This window comes from Polypterus senegalus, chromosome 10 (genome assembly GCF_016835505.1).
Source record: "Polypterus senegalus isolate Bchr_013 chromosome 10, ASM1683550v1, whole genome shotgun sequence".
Taxonomy (NCBI): domain Eukaryota; kingdom Metazoa; phylum Chordata; class Cladistia; order Polypteriformes; family Polypteridae; genus Polypterus; species Polypterus senegalus.
Genome location: NC_053163.1, coordinates 169,528,454 through 169,545,726, shown reverse-complemented (window position 1 = coordinate 169,545,726; position 17,273 = coordinate 169,528,454). Strand labels below are relative to the sequence as shown.

At 42.2% G+C, this 17,273-nt stretch overlaps 1 protein-coding gene across 2 annotated transcripts in view; it reads left to right on the top strand.

Moving 5' to 3' along the window:
* Nucleotides 1–17,273, top strand: part of LOC120538030 (carnosine synthase 1-like) — a 56,481-nt gene that overhangs the window by 22,619 nt on the left and 16,589 nt on the right. The window contains exons 2-5 of one of the 2 annotated variants that reach the window (XM_039767417.1): nt 1,809–1,920; nt 5,838–6,054; nt 9,878–9,967; nt 16,412–16,869. In XM_039767417.1, the coding sequence (XP_039623351.1) occupies nt 1,918–1,920; nt 5,838–6,054; nt 9,878–9,967; nt 16,412–16,869 (768 nt within the window). In that variant the 5' untranslated portion in view covers nt 1,809–1,917. The remainder of the gene's footprint in view (nt 1–1,808; nt 1,921–5,837; nt 6,055–9,877; nt 9,968–16,411; nt 16,870–17,273) is intronic. The other variant, XM_039767416.1, reaches the window with a different exon arrangement.

Genomic DNA, 17,273 nt, shown 5'->3' with positions numbered 1-17,273 from the left:
TTGGCAGCGTGAGACAGCATCGCTGTCACATATGAATAGGACAACCCTCAGGCAAAGATTTTATATTTAACATTTAGGCCATATTTAAGGGATAGGCCATGGCGGATGCTGTTTGACTTTTTTCTTTTTGAGTTGTACTTTTTAGTTTTATTTTTGATTGTATAATTTAATATTATTTAAAAAAAACACTGCCAATTTAGTATAAAGAGTGAAACTTATTAGATGAAGAAGAAACTCATGAGGGTGTGGATATCCTTACCTTTTAATGTGACCGCCATCACTCCACAATTTTCTAAACCCCAATCTGGCAAATTGCAGCATAGGCAGTAATGGGCAAAAGCCTCAGACATTTCATATGCAGACAATCCTCAACTTTTCACGGGATTAACGTTGCTAAAAAATGAGGAGAAACAGTGGGTTACGTTTCTGTGACCGCCAAGTACTGTAATGTTTCACTAGTGACTGCTCAAAATACACTTTTCGGCATATAATTTAGATAGATAGAGGAAAGACACTATACTGTATTATAGATAGATAGATAGCATAGTTGGCAGGATTAGATAGATAGATAGATAGATAGATAGATAGCGTGGTTGGCAGGGATAGATAGATAGATAGATAGATAGATAGATAGATGGATAGATGGATAGATAGCGTAGTTGGCAGGATTAGATAGATAGATAGATAGATAGATAGCGTAGTTGGCAGGATTAGATAGATAGATAGATAGATAGATAGATAGATAGATAGATAGATAGATAGACAGATGCCTTTTTACCTAACATTACACTCCTGGCCCCTACCATTTAGCTACGTTTAAGATACAGAATTAAAAAGCTCCCATAAGCACTGTAAAATAGATAGACAGATAAATTCATAACTGGTATGCCAGTTTGAAGAGATAAGTTTTGAGGGCAGTTTTAAAATGTGTTATTCAGTCGAGTTGATGGATATGAGAGGGAATAGAATTCCCGAGCTGAGGAGCACTATGGGAGAATGCTCGAGCTCCCATAGAACAGAGTTTGATGTGTGGTGCAGAAAGTAGAGCTGCAGATGAGGATCTGAAGGAGTGAGAGGGATTGTACGTCTGTAGGAGATCAGTAATGTTGTGGAGAGCTTTAAATGTTAAGAGCAGTATTTTCTATTGGATTTGGTAGTAAACTGGGAGCCAGTGAAGCTGGGGAAGAATAGGTGTAATAAATTCAGTGGATTTAGAACGGATTATTATTCTAGCAGCAGAATTTTTAATAAGGTGTAAGCGATGGATACGTTTTTATGAAATGACCGATAGAATAGCATTACAGTAATCTATATGTGAAGTGACTATGGTTCAGAATCCTTAAGTAAAAAATAAACCAAAAAATCCAACAATTACAACAATTAACAATACTCACAACAAAGACCAAACCAAGCTACGCCAGAGCTCATACAATGTACTACAGACGAATTTCTTCTTCTTCTTCTTCTTCTTGTTAATTGGGGGCTGGCAAACCAACTGTAAAGTTGCATTAGCGCCACCTGCTGAACTAGAGTGTGAAGAGGAGTCAGGATAGTTAACTCAATAGCTACTATTCACACACACACAACTTACGCAATTCAGTTACCAATCAAAACAGCCACCACTTTTTTTTCTAAAAGATTTTGGAGCGTTTCAATGAGAATTAGTGCCCCAAAAGAACATTTGTGAGGTCAGGTGCTGATGTTGAACGAGAAGATCTGACTCTCAATCAGTGTCATCCCAAAGGTGTTCGGTGGGGTTGAGAGCAGGACTCTGTGCAGCTTACTCAAGTTCCTCCATTTCTTTATAGACATGGTTTGTTAGAACAGAAGAGGACTTTCCATGAAGTTGGAAGTGCACAATTGTCTAACTGAGAGTCTAGCCCAAACCCTGCCGTTATCCCTCTTCCACTAAACATTATGGTAAGTGTGCTCCAGACTCAGATTCTTCAATCAGTTTGGCAGATAGTAAAGTTTGATTCGTCACTCCAGAGGGCACATTTCCATTGCTCCAGAGTGCAATGGCAGGTGGTGTGTGTTACACCACACCAGCTAATGCTTGACATTGCACAAAGTGATCATAGGCTTATGTGCAGCTGCTTGGCCATGGAAACAAATTCCATGAACTCACAGTTCTTGTGCTGATGTTGCTTCCAGAGGCAGCTTGGGAGTTGCTGTTGCTCCTCAACATTTCTAGTTCACAATAATGGGACTTACTGTTGTTGGCCTGGTTTAATGTCACTGAGCCCTTCAATGTGATCCGATATTTATTAATGGAGATTGCCTGGTTAAGCTGATTTTAGGCACCTGTTGACAATAAAAGACCTGAACTCAGTCATTTGGAGGAGTGTTCACCTACTTTTGGCCAAACAGCATAACTAGAATAATAACTAGAAACTTATCTTACAAGTGAAAAAAAAAATCTATTAATAGTTTGCTCTGCCACTAGATGTCAAATAGAAGTGTAGCTTTTTAACAAAGTAACATTAGAAGTCAGCACCCAGTGGCCTTAGCAAAACACAGAAGGGTCATCTGAGTGTCCTGGCCTGACTGTGACACTACAACGGGCACAGAGTCTCAGATTTAAGGCCAGACATCAGAACCCTTTAGGAGGAACGACAGAGATGTGTCCACCGCATTGACACCCAGATAACACAGACACCTGACCTTTCATTAGGGTGGAAAAGTAAAATGTAGGTTACAATTTAGGGCAAAAGGGACTCTGTAGCTATAATAGTGTTGACAATTTAAATACATAGTCCGTTAACTAAGCAAACTTTCAATGTAATCATTTCCATCTTTTAAAGTTTGAATGTGACTTAGAGACAAGGTCTTTTACACAAGGTTTCATCCAATTATTAAGGGGGATCATGACAACTGTGCTATCTTTTCCTCCAGAATGCAGAATTCAAGCATTAATTACTACAGGTATGTATATATAATTTATGTCTGTTTGGGTTTGCTTAGGGAGCCGCGTCTCGCAGGTTGCTCTTTCAGCTAATGACTCCTCCTTCTGGTTGTGTTCAAATTTTTGGGCCAAGGACTGGAAGGGATGTAGTCAGGTGGCCATACTATATTTGTATTTATATATATATATATATTGTCACACATGGACTCAGGGTATAACCTTCAGGGCTTGTCTGGGGTAGGATGAAGCAGTGCACTGGCGCTAGTCATGTTCTTTCCTGTTATCTCAACTCCCCTGAGAAGACACCCAGTGTGAGCAACTGACTCCGCCCCTTTTGGTTCCCAGCCCACAAATTCCAAGCCAACCAGAAGAAGGTGTCATTAGCTGACTGTGCAACCCGTGAGGCGGAACTCCCTAATAAAACTCAAAGAAGGAGAGAGACAAGCCTTATCGCTACAAGCACCAGAGAGGCTGTTTTGGGGGTAAATGCCTTCACCGGCCAGCTTCTCGGCACTGTGGGACAAGAAGGAGATGACAGCGTTACTAGCAGTAGCCCATCTCGGAGGGTTATTACATGCCTCAACCTAGCCTGCGAGGAGGTCCTCTTTCAAGCATGAGTGACAATGTATATAAATAAACATGTACACACATACACACACATATTTATATATTTATAAATACACACACACACAAATATATATATATATATATATATATATATATATATATATATATATATATATATATATATATATATATATATATATAATATAGTGTGTGTTTATTTACTGTATATATGTTGTCCTGCATGCCTGTCAGACAGGCCAATATGACTAAGCCTAGGAAATGACCTTAAAACCAGCTCATATTTATAGTCATATGAAAAAGTTTAGGAACCCCTCTCTACATAATAATCGACTCTCCTTCCAACAACAAAGATAACAGTGGCTTGTCTTTCATTTCCTAGGAACACTTGAGTACTGCAGTGTTTTCCGAACAAAGATTTTTAGTGAAGCAGTATTTAGTTGTATGAAATTAAATCAAATGTGAAAAACTGGCTGTGCACAAATGTGGATCCCCTTGTCATTGTGCTGATTTGAATGCCTGTCACTGCTCTGTGCTGGTTACTTGGCTGAATGAGCTCGTTAAGCCTTGAACTTCACAGACAGGAGTGTCCAGTCATGAGTGGTAAAAGGTATTTAAGGTGGTCAATCGCAAGTTGTGCTTCCTTCCCTTTGACTCTCCTCTGAAGAGTGACAGACAGCATGGGATCCTCAGAGCAACTCTCCAAAGATCTGAAAACAAAGGTTGTTCAGTCTCATGGTTTAGAGGAAGGCTACAAAAAGTCATCTCAGAGGTTTAAACTGTCAGCTTCAACTGTAAGGAATGGGATCAGGAAATGGAAGGCCGCAGGCACAGTTGCTGTTAAACCCAGCAGGTCTGGCAGGCCAAGAAAAATACAGGAGCGGCACATGTGCAGGATTGTGAGAATGGTGACAGACAACCACAGATCACCTCCAAAGACCTGCAAGAACATCTCGCTGCAGATGGTGTATCTGTACATCGTTCTACAGTTCAGCACAATTTGTACCAAGAACATCTGTATGGCAGGGTGATGAGAAAGAAGCCCTGAGTCCAAGGCTCAGTCAAATTGGCCAGTTGCCCCCCATATTTCTGAAGATATTTCAGGGTATTCTTCCTGGTGTTACCTTTTATGACTCACAAGAGGAACTTCATTCCAACCCCAAGTCTTACTTCTGATTTCAGTAGGGGAGACACAACAATTCCCAGAGTCATGAAAAAAACTTTTATTCTAGAACTTGCAGCAATTCTGTTTTTGTCACCTTCAAAATCGTCTCCTTGAGATTCCCAGGACTTCTGCTGTTTCTGTTAACAATTCCTGCATTTATCTTTTAATTCTGTGTCTAGAGCCTCTTGTTTTTATTTTTTTTTCCTGGATTTCTTCCATGGTATCAGATCTTCTTCCATTCAGTTCTAATAGTCGGGAATAAAAAGAAGTCACAGGGTACATTTTTTGGGGTGCGTGGTGCAATAGCCATATTGATTCGGTGAGAAACTCTTGGACTGACAACACGGTGATTACAGATGTCCCATTGTGGTAGAATTTGCAGTTCTGGGTGGGTGCTCCACTTCTCTGGACGTTTTTCGTTTTTTTTTTGTCTGTCCACTGTTAAACTCCCCCATGATCGTAGATAAGCAGGCTTAGACAATGGATGGATGAACGGATGGATGGATGAATGGATGGAGGTATGAAGAAGGATCACATATGGAGGATCAGGAGTTTTGCTGCCATCCTCATTTTAAGATAGCTGTGTTATACACACGGCAAACCCTTGAGGTGAGGCTAACCAAACCGTGGCTGTCCTGACGTACTAGTGTGTGATTTTTGTGATTATTCATTTTTTGCTTGATCTTCTACAGAGAAACAGTTAAAAGCTAACAACTCCCATCCTGCTTTGCTAATGGATATTTATAGGCGGATTATAAATAGGTCCACATCCTGTGTCTGTCTCTTAAACTCTCAGATTTACCATTCACTTTATTATCACAAATCCCCTCTAATATCACTTTCAGGAGGGCCGTCTCGGCTAGAAGTGGAGAGGACAGCGTGAAAATATAACATTTGCATAAACATGGAGACGTGTAGTCAACTATGAGGTCTTTAGTCAAGGCAAATTTTTTAAGTTTTAAAGTCAGGGAAAAAAGTAAGTGCTCAAAAGCTTAAAACATAAAAATACTAGAATACTGAGGAATTATTATGAAAATAAAATACCCATGAGGACAATTCAACGACAGAGAATACAAAGTCAGGGGAAATTAAAGCAAGGATCTGCAGTAGCAACAAGTGAACCTTCTCACGTTCTGCATAATAATCCCACCCGTTTGTGTTTGCTTTGTCTCTCCTTTCAAGCTGTCCCTGGGCACACATCCCTCCGAGCTGCCCACCTTTGTGGAGCTGTCACCCGATCCCCTCATCATACCCAAGCCTGACTCGAAGGGGCGGCCTGGAATCGGAGAAGGGGCTCCGAACGCTCAGCAGCTCTATGGACTGCTGCAATCAACCTTGCACGAGGTGGGACTGCCGGAGACACAAGACCGCTGTGGAAACCAGACGAAATTCCGAAACGGTGAGTATGATGATGTCATCGATTCCTTATGCTGGTGTGAGCTGGTAAAGGGAAGACCACTGCAGCTGAGCGTATGTGAGGTGAAATGGCTGAGGCTCATTTATCAGACAAGCGTGAGTGATGGTGGTGCCTTTAGACTTACTCTGTTTATCGCCCACTTTTAACTCCAGGAGGGGATTTCTACATTTGTGACTTTGTACATTGAAAGATAACTCCAAGGGTCCTGCTCTGTTCCACTTCATGACCTCACATAGCGAGGCTGGCCGAGAACCCAGAGCCTTCGGGTCACTAAGTGGCACCTCATCCAGTTGAGCTTAAGGGAAATTCTACCCGTCTGCTGAGCCAGCAGGCCTCGCCAGTTCTCTTGTAACAGGCAGGGTGTCATATTGCACAGCAGCCTCGCTGCCCCCTCCATTGAGCATGCCCACCATTTGTTTTTGTGAGTGTCTCGCTGAATTGCTCAGGATTAAAGGAATACCCCACCCGAAAGTTGTCATTTTTTGATCTGTTACTTACCCTGTGGAGTTTGTAGAGATGGCAAGGATTCTCCCATTTACCAATATGTTTTCTTCCTTTAGGATACTAAGGGCCGGTTTACACTTCACGCTCAGAACGCGTATGTACACGCATCATGGCTGCCGCGGGTTCCCAGCATTCATTTGATGCGTCCTCTGAGCACATCCTCAAAAGTAACGCGACGTGTGCGTGAGTTGGGCCAGGTTTATACTTCACGTGATGCAACACATGCTCCAGTGGACGCTCCTGCTACGCAAGCGGTTTTACTGTTTATATTTTACGTAAATCTGGAAGAATCCACCAGGAGGCAGTGCGAGATATTATCACGGTGAGAACAGGTTCGGCTTCGCCGTGTTGTGAATTGCCTGGAACAGCCATTAAATTCCGATAACATCTTATCGCAATATCTCTGAAAAGTATCTTTATTGATTGAATCCATCAATCCAGGGATGTGTCTATTCCAACAAGCATTGGGCACGAGGCAGAAACAATCCCTGGACGGGACTTCAGCTCATCACAAGGTGAATACAAGCACTCACGTACACACTGGCGTCATTTTAGTGTCACCACATCTGCATATCTTTGGAAGGAAACCGGCGCCCACTGTGGAAACCCAGCAGAAAAACATGAGAACTCCAGGCAGGGAATACCAGCGACGTGAATCCCTGCGAGACAGCAGTGCTGCCGCTCCGCCACCGTGTCACCCCCCATGCGTGTAATTATTAACAGTATTCATTATTTCAACAAAATTAAGGATTTATCTGTAAAATGTAACATAAATACTTTAATGCATTTCATCATGAAAGTGATATCAAGTATAAATCTAAGGATTCTAAATGTGCAGAGAGTTGGAATATCAGACGTGTAATGTGTTCTGTGTGGTGGTCTATTGCTGTTTGCCGCTGCCGTCAGGTCAGGAGGAAGCCCCAGAAAAAACAGACGGCACAGAAGATGGTATGTGAGACTTTTAAAATGTATCGCGTCATTACAATCGGGATTATGCGACACTTGAAATTTAAAGCACCACGAATGCATTTGCATGTCGGCATTTTGCTTCACCACATCGAACCATGGGGCGGCACGGTGGCGCAGTGGTAGCGCTGCTGCCTCGCAGTTAGGAGACCCGGGTTCGCTTCCCGGGTCCTCCCTGCGTGGAGTTTGCATGTTCTCCCCGTGTTTGCGTGGGTTTCCTCCCACAATCCAAAGACATGCAGGTTAGGTGGATTGGAGATTCTAAATTGGCCTGTTTGTGTGTGTCCTGTGGTGGGTTGGCACCCTGCCCAGGATTGGTTCCTGTGTTGGCTGGGATTGTCTCCGGCAGGCCCCTGTATTCGGATTCAGCGGGTTAGAAAATGGATGGACATCGAACTATTCATCAAACATTGAAGCGCGCACATCAATCCGCATAGAGGCTTTCTGTCGCATGTAGATAGTAGACAGAGACTCTGACGTCACATTCTGACTTTTATCACACAATCACCCCCCAAACCCCCCCGGCTTTTGGTTGGTACTGCAACTCGCCCTAAGGGCTGGTTTATACCTCATGCTCAGAACGTGTATGCGCACCCATCATGGCTGCCATGAGTTCCCAGCATTCATTTGACACGTCCTCTGAGCACATCCTCAGAAATTGACATGAGTTGCAGTACCAGCAAAAAGTCGGGGGGCGCCGTGTGATCAAGTCAGAATGGGACATCAGAGTCTCTGTTTTCTATTAGATGTGACAAAAAGCCGCTTTGAGGATCCTCCAGGATCAATGTGTGCGCTTTGATGTTTGATGAATGGTTCGATGTGGTGAAGCAAAACAGTTGCATACCAATGCATTCATGGTGCTTTTATATTCAAGCATGGCATATTCCCCATTGTAATGACACAATACATTTTAAGGACTTGTTTATACTTCACGCTCAGAACGCGTACGTGCACCTATTATGGCAGCCATGTGTTCCCAGAGTTCATTTGACGCGTCCTCTGAGCAGGTCCTCAGAAACTAACACGACACGAGTGTGAGTTGCAGCACCAACAAAACGTCAGGGGGTACAGTGTGATCAAGTCGGAATGTGATGTCAGAGTCTCTGTTTACTATCTACATGGTGACAGCAAGCCTCTAGCGGATCCTACGGGATCGATGTGCGCACTTCGTTGTTTGAAGAAAGGTTCGATGTGGTGAAGCAAAATGCCAACATACAAATACATTTGTGGTGCTTTTATATTCAAGTGTCACATAATCCCCATCGTAATGACATGATACATTTTAAGGGCTTATTTATACTTCACGCTCAGAACGCATACGCGCACACACTGTGGCTGCCACGTGTTCCCAGCATTCATTTGACGTGTCCTGTGAGCAGGTCCTCAGAAATTAACGCAACACGAGAACTAGTTGCAGTACCACCAAAACGTCGAGTGTGATAAAGGTTGGAATGTGACGTCAGAATCTCTGTTTACTATCTACATGTGACAGAAAGCCGCTAAGCAGATCCCCCAGGATCAATGTGTGCACTTTGATGTTCGATGAATGGTTCGATGTGGTAAAGCAAAATGCAGACATACCAATGCATTCGTGGTGCTTTTATATTCAAGCGTCACATATTCCCGATCGTAATGACACGATACATTTTAAAGGTCTCACATACCATCTTCTGTGCCGTCTTTTTTATGTTTTTGCACCTTCACAACAACGTCAGAATGTACGGCGGCGTATTTGAGCCACAGAGAAAAAATAATTAGGGACACAGTGAAAAGGCGTATTTCAATGTCAAGACCCTACCTGTAAGATCTGAGCCCACTATACGACGTTGCTGAGATCTCTGCTGAAGCTCAAGAGGAGACCCTGGTGAGAATACTGGAGATGAAGTATTCAGGAGAAACATCTGAAAAGCCAATGTCTCCATCTTATTTCTTTCTAATCTCATTGTTGTCAAGGAAAAACCAAAAAGATATGAAGGAGATCTCTTTTGTGACCTTTCATTCCTATGGGCCACGATTATTTTTTCGTAGGGAAAAAAAAATGTGTTTTGCCAATTGAATGAAATCCACGGCCCACCCATGGGGTGTTTATTGTTACTTCCGGTTTGCTTGAAAGTCTGCTGCGTGAAACACGACCAAAATAATTGGATTGTGAAACAATTCAGCAGAAAGAAAATGGTCTATGCAAACACCTTTAAATGAATATTTACTTATTTTAATTAACAAAAGTGTACATGAAAGCTTAGCCTACTGTTCTAATAATAATGAAAGTATTCAAATTATGGCGTAACTTGAATTGCATATTTATTCCCTTTTCATTTCTTGTATCATTTTATAGTGCCAGGCAGTTCAGATGTGGCTCTTTGTGTGCTGGGATCTCCACTTCCCTACTGGCCACTGCTTCTGGAAGGCAGCAGAGTGTGCCCAGGTATGTTGGTCCATTTCATCTTAGCAACATGGTGATGTAGTGGTTAGCTCTGCCATCTCACAATTCCATGTAATGGGCTTGAACCTCAGACATGTTGTGATTGCTGCAACAATGAAGTGCAAAAGGAAAGCAGGAATCAAACAAACAACACAAAAGCTTTTACTTCAGGTCTGGGTCCTCTGGGACTGGCCTCGTCACAGATGGCCTGACCCCAACTTAAAGGGCAGGCTTCTGGCCTGTCAATTTCAAAGACTCCTGTGCAAGGCTGGCACATGCTATTCTGCCACTGTACGCAAAACACAATTATAAATAGCAGCCTCTTTGAATTTGGAACATTAGGGCAATCTAGACAAGACCAGGCTATTCAGCCCAACAAAGCCTGCCAGTCCTGTCTACTTAATTCTTCTAAAATGACATCCAGTCAAATTTTAAAAGTCCCTAAAGTCCTACTGTCCACAACACCACTTGGTCACTTACTCCATGTGTCTGTAAAGAAATATGTCCTAACGTTTGTGCAAAATTTACCCTTAACAAGTTCCCAGCAATGCCCCCGTGTTCTTAATGAACTCATTTTAAAGTCACCGTTTCAAATCACTGGACTAATTCCCTTCAAAATTTTCCATCCTCTTCAACATCTTTTGCTTAAACTGTAAAGGCTCAGCTCTTTTAATCTTACCTCATAACTCATCCCCTGTGGCCCTGAAATCAGCCTAGTCGCTCTTCTCTGGACTTTTTCTAGTGCTGTTATGTCCTTTTTGAAGTCTGGAGACCAAAACTACACCCAGTACTCCAGATGAGGCCTCACCAGTGTATTATAAAGTTTGAGCAGAACCTCCTGTGACTTGTACTTCACACGTCAAGGCGCTATATAACCTGACATTCTGTTAGCCTTCTTAATTGCTTCTCAACACTGTCAGGAAGTTAATAGCTTAGAGTTCACCACGACTCCTAAATCCTTCTCATGAGGTGGACTTTCAAAGTTCAGACCTCCTGTTGTGTGTTCAAACCTAACATTTTACTTCCGATGTGTAATATTTTACATTTACTAACATTAAACTTCATTTGCCACAGATCTGCTCAATCTTGTAACCTGTCCAAGTCCCTCTGTGATGATTCAACAGATTCTAGACAATCTGCCAATCCACCTAACTTGGTATCATCTGCAAACCTAATCAGATTTTTATTTATATTCCTATCCGAATCATTTATAGCTATTACAAATAGCAGCAGCCCCCACACTGATCCCTGCTGGACACCACCCTTAACATTCGCCAATTCTAAAATGGTTCCTTGCACCATCACCCATCTGAACCAATTCTGCACCCATCTGCACACAACACCCTAAAGTTAAACTTCTTTTAGTTCAATGCCCAGCCTCTCATGTGGCACCTTATCAAATGCTTTCTGAAAGTCTAGATAAATAATATCGTAGGCACCACTCTGATCATAGCCTTTTGTTGCTTCCTCATAGAATTCCAGCATGTTGGTAAAGTATGACCTCCCTCGTCTGAGCCCATGCTGACTTGTTCTGTAAAACACCTGTTCTTGCCATGTGTTGCTCAATCTTCTCCTTAATAATTCCTTCCATTAATTTCCCTGTGATGTACATTAAGCTTGCTTGCCTATAGTGGCTTGGATATGCCCAGCCTCCCTTTTTATATAACAGGATAATATTTTCCATTTTCTAGTCCTTTGGAATTTCCCCAGTGCATGGTGACTTCCTAAAAATATGCATCAAGGGTTTATATCTGTACTTGCTAACCTCTTAAGATCTTAAGGGTAAATATTATCTGGTCCTGGTAATCTGTTTGATTTCAGCCAATTTAATCTAAGCAGCACTTTTCTCTCTACAATTTTCAAATCCTTCAGTACTTCCTTAGTAGACCCTGTTACCACAAACTTACTGTACATATGAAGACCTCTGAAAAATGCGAGTTTAGAGCATCTACTATTTAACTCTCTGTATATTTTTATTCCCCTTTACCATTCCCATACACTTCACCTCCTCCTTTACTGTTGTTTTGCTACTAAAATATTGAAAGAATCACCTTGGATCATCTTTAATCTTTTCTGCTATATTTCAATGTCTTTCTTAATGGTTGCCCTCATGCTCTCGTATGCCCTTTGATTTACATTGGAGTTATTAGTCTTATATGCCTTGTTTGTAAGAGAAGACAGGAAGTGTTTGACCGAAATTGCTTGAGATGGGAATACGATGGGCAAGAACAATTAATAACAAGGATTTTGAGAGAAAAGAGCTGAATGAAACAGGCATATTGAGAATGAAAAGATAAGGCAGGCCATGTATGATGCCTGGAAGACTAAAGAACAGCAAGAGGAGGGGAGAGGTGGTTTCCAGTAGGAAGGAGAAGAAATGGTAAGATATGGCAATAAAGGAAACAAGAGACAGAAGAGCAACGGGGAGAAACCTGGAAGAAATGGCACAGGATGGAGAGAAGCGGAGGAAGCTTTATGACAAGCAGGATGCAAAGTTGAAGACGACAGAAGCGTGGCTAAGTAACTAACTAATTATACCTTATTTGTCTGTTTTTTTTTTTTTTTATCAACCTATCTACTGACGAGTCTTTTTTTTTTTTTTTGATTCCCTACTAATTTCAAATTTGGGGATGTCCTGCATTGTAAAAGTTTTTAACTCAGTTCCATTGCTCCTCAACTGCCTCTGCACTTATCCCAGTCCATCCTCCTTAGACTTTGCTCTGCTCAAAACTTTGCTGATCTGCCCAAAATCTGCTCTACCAAAGTTGAACTTAACAGTTTTAGTCTTAGCACTTGCATTCTTACAAAACAATGAAAACTGTATTGTATTATGGTCAGATGACCCTAGGGGTCCAATCACCTCTACACCCTCAATTCTATTCTGATTATTACAAAATACAAAATCTAGACAGGTGCTTTAACATCGTGTGTTCAATAATGGTCACTCCTGCTCTTATTCTCCGTTACTTGCAAGGTTGGCCCAGCTAAAATTTGTCCCCAATGATTATAATATCACCCTGTAAACTTAACTTTTAATACTACCAAAAATATTCATCCATCCATCCATTCATCATCCATTATCCAACCCGCTATATCCTAACTACAGGGTCACGGGGATTTACTGGAGCCAATCCCAGCCAACACAGGGCCCAAAGCAGGAAACAAACCCCGGAAAGGGTGCCAGCCCACCGCAGACTACCAAAAATATGCACATTGAAATTACCATTTGAGAAAAGGGTCTATTACACACTCAAACATTACCACCAATTGTCAATAATATATACTGTAAATGCAGTATGCAAACCAGGGCTTACTCATACACACACACACACATACACACATACACACTGTGACACCCCGTAAACTCCACATACCTAGGAGTGGTTCAACTTGGGGCATCAAGTAGTCGTATTGAGTGAGTGAGTGAGTGAGTGAGACACAGACAAGATGTTACAAAAATAGACAGTTCTTTATTTTAAAAACCATATCAAACGTGTCCAACTTGTTTACAAAGGGAGAGAAACTTACATTCCACAAATCCAATCATTTTCAGATTATGTCAATAAGCAACAATCAATCAATCAATCAATCAATCAATAAATAAATCTATTATAATAAAAAAATCCTGGAACAAGACATGACTTTTTCAGAGAGATACTTTCATGTCCCGCGAGACGAGACTTTGTGCCAAGTGATGTAACCAGGCCCGGGGCCGGAAATAAAACATGAAGAGTAGATGACAAAGTAGAACGTCGTAAAGAATTTTGAAACGCTGGCGCAAAACACATGCAGAGCAGGTTAGAGATAATGAAAGTACTAATATTCAAAGGTCTCAAAAAATGATAGTAAAGATCGCTTAGTGCAAACAAACGGAAATTATTACTCGGTGAAATAACGGAACAGCGAAAAAGAGATCGAATATATTGTTCGGATTTAAACTTTAAGTCGGAGACTTGTAGATCATTTAATTCATGCTGCCATCAGGGAAAAGTAGTGTTTCTTCCCAATAAAGAGGCGTATCCGCGAGAATTAAAAGATTTGTTGTTTGATGAAAGTGAAAGCCACATATGCGAGCGGCAGAGATATGAAGTGGTTTGGCGAGCGAAGCAAGCAGAGGGTGTAAATAAGTAGTAAACAAATAAATAAATAAGCAGAAAAACACCAGAACTCTAGTCTAGCTCCCATTTTCCTTTTCAAATAGCATAGAAGGGACTGCCCAGGACTTTCAGAGTCCCCAAAAAACAAAATGTGTCAGACGTCCCAGACTTTTTCTCCCTTCACCTTTTATCAGGCCTCTTCCATGGACTCTCAAGGATTTCCGCCACACAGATACAACTCAAAATAAAATCGACATCCAGTTCATCCTTTGTTTATCCTCACTCTCTTAGCAGCTCTAGGGGATAAAACCAAGCGCAAGCGCATCTCCTCCGTGCCTCATTCAGGCCCTCAGGAATATCTGCTGTACACCCCTCCATTCGGCTGACTCAACTTCAGTCGCAAAGATAAGATCTCACCTCCTTTTACTCTCCTTTTGTACGTCTCATGGGATTTTCACCAAGCTCCTTGCAATCACCTCCCATAGGAAATTTTTACTTCTCAAAGGTTGATCTTTGATGGCTCATTAGACTTCACAGTGATTCTCATTTATGTTTCATTCAAGAATCAACTTTGTCATCAGATGCCTCTCCCAGAAGTCCTTTGGAGAAACAGCTTTAGATAAAAAAGGAAACGCGAGATAAGACTGAGGTAAAATGAGTCCAATCTGAGAACATGGTATATTTTCTGAGATCTCTTTCTAGTCTTGTTTAATTTCTTTGAAGTCCAAGGAGGTTCTGTTCAAGCTTTATAACACACTGGTGAGGCCTCATCTGGAGTTCTGTGTGCAGGTTTGGTGTCCTGGCTACAAAAACAACATAGCAGCACTAGAGAAACTCCAGAGAAAAGCGACAAGGCTGATTCCAGGACTGAAAGGGATGAGTTTTGAGGAGAGACTGAAGGAGTTGAATCATTTCAGTTTAAGAAACCAGAGGGGTTAGGAGTAGGGTTAGAGTTAGGGAGACATGACAGAAGTGTTTAAAATTATGAAAGGAAAGAGTGCAGTAGATCCCAGGTGTTACTTTAAATTTGGAAACTAAAAACAGCAAAGGGTCAGAGTTGGAAACTCCTACAGAGCAGATTTCACATAAATGTTAGAAAAATTTTCTTCATGAAAAGAACCAAAAAAACAGGGAATAAATTACCATGTAGTGTGAGTATGAATTTAAGGACCTTCAAAACTTGATTTTATTTTATTTTGAGTAGCAAGTATTTTGATGGGAGTAGATTCATACTTGGTGCCATGGATTGTGGCCTATCTTACAGACAGACCTCAGTATGTGCGTCTTGGGAACTGCAGGTCTGACATTGTAGTCAGCAACACAGGGGCGCCGCAGGGGACTGGACTTTCTCCGGTCCTGTTCAGCCAACATACATCAGACTTCCAATATAATTTGGAGTCCTGCCACGTGCAAAAGTTCGCTGACGACACGGCTATCGTGGGCTGCATCAGGAGTGGGCAAGAGGAGGAGTATAGGAACCTAATCATGGACTTTGTTAAATAGTGCGACTCAAAACACCTACACCTGAACACCAGCAAAACTAAGGATCTGGTGGTGGATTTTAGGAGGACCAGGCCCCTCATGGACCCCGTGATCATCAGAGGTGACTGCGTGCAGAGGGTACAGACCTATGAATACTTGGGAGTGCAGCTGGATGATAAACTGGACTGGACTGCCAATACTGATGCTCTGTGTAAGAGAGGACAGAGCCGACTATACTTCATTAGAAGCCTGGCGTCCTTCAACATCTGCAATAAGATACTGCTGTCCAGGCGATTGTGGCAAGTGCCCTCTTCTATGCGGTGGTGTGCTGGGGAGGCAGCATAAAGAAGAGGGACACCTCACGCCTGGACAAACTGGTGAGGAAGGCAGGCTCTATTGTAGGCACTGAGCTGGACAGTCCGACATCTGTGGAGGAGCAACGGGCGCTGAGCAGACTCCTGTCAATCATGGAGAATCCACTGCATCCACTGAACAGGATCATCTCCAGACAGAGGAGCAGCTTCAGCGACTGACTGCTGTCACCATCCTGCTCCACTGACAGACTGAGGAGACCCCACACTATGCGACTCTTCAATTCCACCCTTGGGGTTAAACGTTAACACTACACAATGATATTGTCTGTTACACCTGCTTTTTTATCACTCTTTAATTTAATATTGTTTTTTATCAGTATGCTGCTGCTGGAGTATGTGAATTTCCCCTTGGGATTATTAAAGTATCTATCTATCTTGCTGAATAGAGTGGAGGAGCTCGTCGGGTTGGACAGCCTGTTCTCGTCCTAATTGTTCTCATGTTCTAATGTGCCAACTTCAGCCACTCACTGTCTGTCATGCTTTTGTTTTCCCAGGTGACATGTTGCTGTGTTTATCCCCTGCCTGGCTCTCCAAAACCCCTTCAGAGCTCCACCCCGGTTTATCTACACTACTGCTGCACAAAGCCATCACTTTTGATGTCGGCGGCCGGACCTACCTGGATGAGTTTGACCCTCCACGCCGAGTCACCTACCTAATTCCCTGCCCTCCTGTGGATCCTGATTTTACCCATGGCCTGGACTGTCCGATGGGAGGCTCGTTTGAGCTGAACGCAATTTTAGGGGATACGCTGTATACTCGAATTTTGTTGGAAAAGAATCAGCTAGTTGGGCCACCCACACTTGGCCTCATCTATAAACCCTTCAGGACCTATTCGCCGGAAGGAACATCTGTTACTGTGGTTGAGATAACCTCGAAGACTAACCAGACTGATCTGATAAAGGAAGAAATCAAAAAGTTTTTGGCTTCACAGTTGCTGGAGACGTACAGCCAGGTATGCTCAAGAAATCCACACGGGAGAATGAAAATATGGTGTCATAAGAATACTTGTCTCTTAAAGCAATCATTAACCTGGGGGTCTGTGAAGTAGCAGAGAGGTGGGGTTGGATGGGTGAAATATGGTGAAAGAAGACGAGCAGCAAAATGTGGAGTCCAGAAGTCAGGAAGACATTGTGACTGAAGTGCACAAGATTTACGGCGATCTTTCTATTTACTTTTAGAATGAAATGGGATAAATACTAATATTCGCATACACAGTAGGACCCATGCACACATGAGGATTGGAAATCTCCAGCATTTATTTGCTGAATTAAATATTACACGTACCGAGTTGAAATGGTAGATTTGAATACACAATGGGAGATCTGAAACTTGAAAGTGTCCCTTATGAGAAGGATT